General features: G+C 33.1%; 1 protein-coding gene across 1 annotated transcript in view; it reads left to right on the top strand.

Moving 5' to 3' along the window:
- The window catches only part of KIAA1033 (KIAA1033 ortholog), a 56924-nt gene that overhangs the window by 13904 nt on the left and 38320 nt on the right, over window positions 1-4700 (top strand). Inside the window, exons 9-11 of the mRNA XM_015567578.1 lie at window positions 1690-1813; window positions 1921-2048; window positions 2937-3097. Of these exons, the coding sequence (XP_015423064.1) occupies window positions 1690-1813; window positions 1921-2048; window positions 2937-3097 (413 nt within the window). The remainder of the gene's footprint in view (window positions 1-1689; window positions 1814-1920; window positions 2049-2936; window positions 3098-4700) is intronic.

Genomic DNA, 4700 nt, shown 5'->3' with positions numbered 1-4700 from the left:
CAGTCACTGAAGCAAGCAAGCCTCATGTTCGCTTCAAGCTGCCTGGCTGTTGGCCGCCATCTTGGCTGGCAGTTAATTTGCATATCACCCTGATTAGCCAATGGGAAGGGTAGCGGAGGTATGGCTAATTACCATGTTTCTCTTTTATTAGATAGGATATAGATAGATACTTCTGCAGCATACTGTTGAATATTTTTCTTTAAAAGTGCTTTGTCTTAAAACATTGTTAGTATACTAAAATGTAATTATTTCATTATCTAATAGCAAAAAATTAGTGTACTAGTTGTATTTAGAGTGAAGGTTGTTTCTTTTGTAAGTATGTAAAAGGATAGAGCTATTCAAGGATTAACATTTAAACAGCTGTATTAAGTATTGTGTTTGTTATTAACCTCTAGATTTAAGTTTGTAAGACTACTTTTTAAAAGTCTGTTTAATTCTCCCGAGAATATGACTTGGGTCTGCATAGTTCAGGTAGCTGATAACCATATGTTACTATTTAAATTTAAAGTAATAAAAAAATTCACTTCCTCTGCCACAGTGACATTTCAAGCGCTTAATAACTGCATGTAATTTAATCATTACACTGTATACCTTAAACATAAATGGTGTTATATGTCAATAATATTTCAACAGGCTGGGAGAAAAAATAGCCAGATGTAGTTTGTGGCCAGCCATCATATCAGATGTAGAACATTTCCGTCATCACAGAACGTTCCATTGAGCAGCAATGGTTTGGATAGTATCTATCAGAAATTGCATTATATTCCATGTAATATCTACTTCAAGGTTACCTTTAATTTCTATTTTACATGAGCACAATTTTAACAGACTCATCTCAACTCTCATTTTTATCAGTTTAACTTTTAATCCATTAGATTCAGAAGGTAATTTTTAAGAAATATGTTTTTATTGATTTTTTTAGAAAGAGAGAAAGGGAGTGCGATAGAAACATTGATTGGCTGCCTCTGCACGTTTTTAAGAAATATGTTTTTATTGATTTTTTAGAAAGCGAGAAAGGGAGTGTGATAGAAACATTGATTGGCTGCCTCTGCACACCCCTCCTTAGGATCAAGCCCACAACCAGGGCATGTGCCTTGATTGGGAATTGAACCAGTGACCTCTTGGTGCATGGATTGATGCTCAAACATTGAGACTTGATCTTATCAATATTGATCTTATCAGTATCTACTGGAAAGGGCCCAAAGTGCATTGGAATGTCCTGCAACATACGTTCAATTTCAATATTTTCCTCTTGTGGAAGTTCCTTTTAAACCATTACTTCCCAATTGGTATACAGGCCTTGGTGATAGCTGAGGATAGTTGTGTCCATCTGATACTGGCATCTTCTCATCCTCGAGGAGTTTGCAACATGGATGGACCTTGAAAACCTGTTAAGTGAAATAAGTCCATCAGAAAAAGCCAGTGCCTCCTGCGTTGAGTGTCTGCCCCCTGATGGTCAATTTGCATATTAGCCTTTTATTATATAGGATAACTAGTACTCAGTTATGTAAGTACAGGTAAATATTCCATTCAAAAGGATTTAGATAATAGATTAAGGTAAAAACTTGAACTTCAGTGTTAGTAAAATTAAAATGGTTAATGTAGCTGTTTATCACACACAGGGTATTTAAATCTGCTTAATACTTATTATTGAGAGTCTAAACGTCTCTTTAAATGCTTCCTCTCTAGGCCTGTATAGAGCAGCAGTTTGATTCTCTCAATGGAGGAGTATCTGTGTCAAAAAATAGCACTTTTGCGGAAGAATTTGCACATAGTATTCGCTCAATTTTTGCAAATGTTGAAGCCAGACTTGGTAATGTAAAGTGCATTTTTTGTTGTTTTGTTTATAAAGTTTGCATTTTCTTGAAAGAAGAATTTTAAATATAGTTGTTCTGTTTTTCTCTCACGTTATTTTATAAGGAGAGCCTTCTGAAATTGACCAGAGAGACAAATATGTTGGAATTTGTGGACTTTTTGTACTACATTTTCAAATTTTTCGAACTATTGATAAAAAGTTTTATAAGTCTTTATTGGACATTTGTAAGAAGGTAAGAACTTGGAACTTTTATTTTTTTCAATTTGAGTAGATTAAAAAGATTTTGGATAAAAGTGGATATTTTAAAATGTATTCTATTTCTGTTTACATATTTATTCATTTAAAATCTCCAAGCATTCCAGAAATAGGTAACCTAGTAAGTGAAAATACCTTATAATTCCACTTAATATAAATACATATTAGTGTTTTTTTTCCCACATTTTCTTCTATACATTAACTTTCTATTACTACTTCTTTCTCTTTTTTTACATTTGCTATTTTAGTTTTTTAGCTCTTTGTTTTATTTATTTTTAAATTTTATCTTTATTGTTGAAAGTATTACAGATGTCCCACTTTTTCCCTCCCATTGGGCCCTTCAACCCTCTTCCTCTTGTTGCCACTCATTTTCATTATTGAATCAAAAAAATTTTTTTTTCTGTATCTTTGTTATTTCCATGATGTGGCACCTGACTTAAAATCTGAAAATTTAGTTTGTGTGAAGAATCAAGTAATCTGTGACCATGAGAACCCAACCATCTTGCCTATTTATTTTTTATTTTTTTCTAATACAGAGTGAAAGTGAAGATCATGAAGATTTCTATTTTTTTTGCATATATTTATTCATCTTAAAATCAAAGAGAGTATGTGTATGTGTGTACATATGTGTGTGTTATTTAATATTTAGGCAGGATAAAGTTCTTGTCATGCTCTCTACCAGATAGAGGAATGCCTTAACTCTACCATAGTAAGATAATTTGTTTCATAATATATTAGTGAGTATTTTTCATGGCTACTTTTCCTTCAAATAAACAATTGTCTTTCATTGTGTATTGTAGAACTATTAAATAACTTGTTTAGCCTGCATTTAATGATTTGTTTCCCCTTATATTTACTATTTTAGGTACCAGCCATCACTTTAACTGCTAATATTATTTGGTTTCCTGATAATTTTTTGATCCAGAAAATACCAGCAGCTGCCAAACTTCTAGACAGAAAAAGTCTTCAAGCCATTAAAATACACAGAGATACTTTCCTACAGCAGAAAGCTCAATCACTTACCAAGTAGGTGTAATAAGTACCCATAATGGAAATATTTAGATATTTTATATTTTAAAATTTTACACTGATTCCAAATATATCTAAAGCATTTGAATTATAAAATCAAACATACTTACTTAATCATTACCAGAGAAAAGGTTGGGCAGTTTCTAGGAGGTTTATTTTCTAGGAGGTTTTTTTTGTTTGGTTTGGTTTTAGGCTTAAACCCAGTTTAAGATTTAGGCAAATTATACTTTTTGGAGATATATGTGTGCGTATTATGTATATATATATACATGTATATGCATGTGTACATATATATGCACATACATATACACATACTTTTTATCAGATGCATTAAATAGTTTTTGTTTAAAGTGCAGTCTAGAGTAGATGTCATTTGTTGACATTAAAATATTGTATGTCCATGATTCAATGATGATTTTTGGAGGAGTTGACTTTAATTTGATACACTCCTTTTCTTTATTTTTATTAAAGTAATGTCTGTACATATTTAAAAAGTTTAAAACTAAAGGCTTAAAGGGAAAAACAATTAGCCCCCTGTATCTTAGTCTTCCCTAAAAGAATGCTTTAAACTTTTAGTTTCTTGTGATATTTACCTCTTGTTTTTTGTTTAACTCTTATTTTGTAAATTTTCAATGTACACAAAATAGAGAGAATATTATAGAGCACTCCAGTGTTCTCATCACCTAACATCAGCAATTAAATTTACTGCACATTCTTACTTGAGCACAAGTGCTAAAATCACATGTTGACCGGGGCGGAGATTTTAAGGGAAGTGACACAGATCTCTGCCACTGGCCCCTGTGCTAGACACAGCTTCTTTCTGTGACACGTTTAAAGGATAATAGGGATCCTTACCCACTTTCTGTTGATCTTAACTTTCCGATGAGCTTGACTATTGAGGAAAAATTGGGCCAGTGCTGTACAGTGGGGAAAGGAGGAGTATATCGAATTTGGGAGATCATCTAAAGTGTCTCTTAGTACTCCTGTAATCTGTGATTACAGTCAGTGGAAAATGACAGCAACTCAATTCAGGCAGGACTACTAATGGCAGAGACTTAGAGCTCTAATACATTGTGAAACAGTTGAGAAGGGAAGAAGACCTGATTTGGGATTTAGATTAAAGAGATGAATTCCCTAAGATGGGGAGACAGGGATCAACTTTAGTAGCAGTAAATTTTTTTAAAATTAAAAAAAGATGTGGATGTTTTAGTTATCAGAGGCTGAATATTCTTTAACAGTTTGATGCAGTTGCTAAAAATGCCACTACATACTTAGAATACATTAGTAACTATACCTAGGTTATGGTAAGTAGTAGTTATAATATCTGGACCATGAGAATTGGTAGTTCTATTGAAATTCTTATTGAGCAGATCATAGTTGGCGTTTGGTGGTACCACATTTTAAGAGGGTCACAAACTGCAGCACTCGTGGATGAAGCTGAACAGGATATCAGTTCTATGAGAACCATGCTCTCAGCACTCACTGAAGTGTCTCTATATGGTTTGGCCTTTAAAAGAGAAATCTGAGGAAGATGTGGATGTCTTTAAGTATTCGAGTGGCACTCAGGTTCAGGAGGGAACAGATTTTATCTCTGTGGCTT

Source organism: Myotis davidii, unplaced genomic scaffold (assembly GCF_000327345.1).
Source record: "Myotis davidii unplaced genomic scaffold, ASM32734v1 scaffold120, whole genome shotgun sequence".
Lineage (NCBI taxonomy): Eukaryota > Metazoa > Chordata > Mammalia > Chiroptera > Vespertilionidae > Myotis > Myotis davidii.
This window is presented reverse-complemented; position numbering and strand designations above follow the sequence as displayed.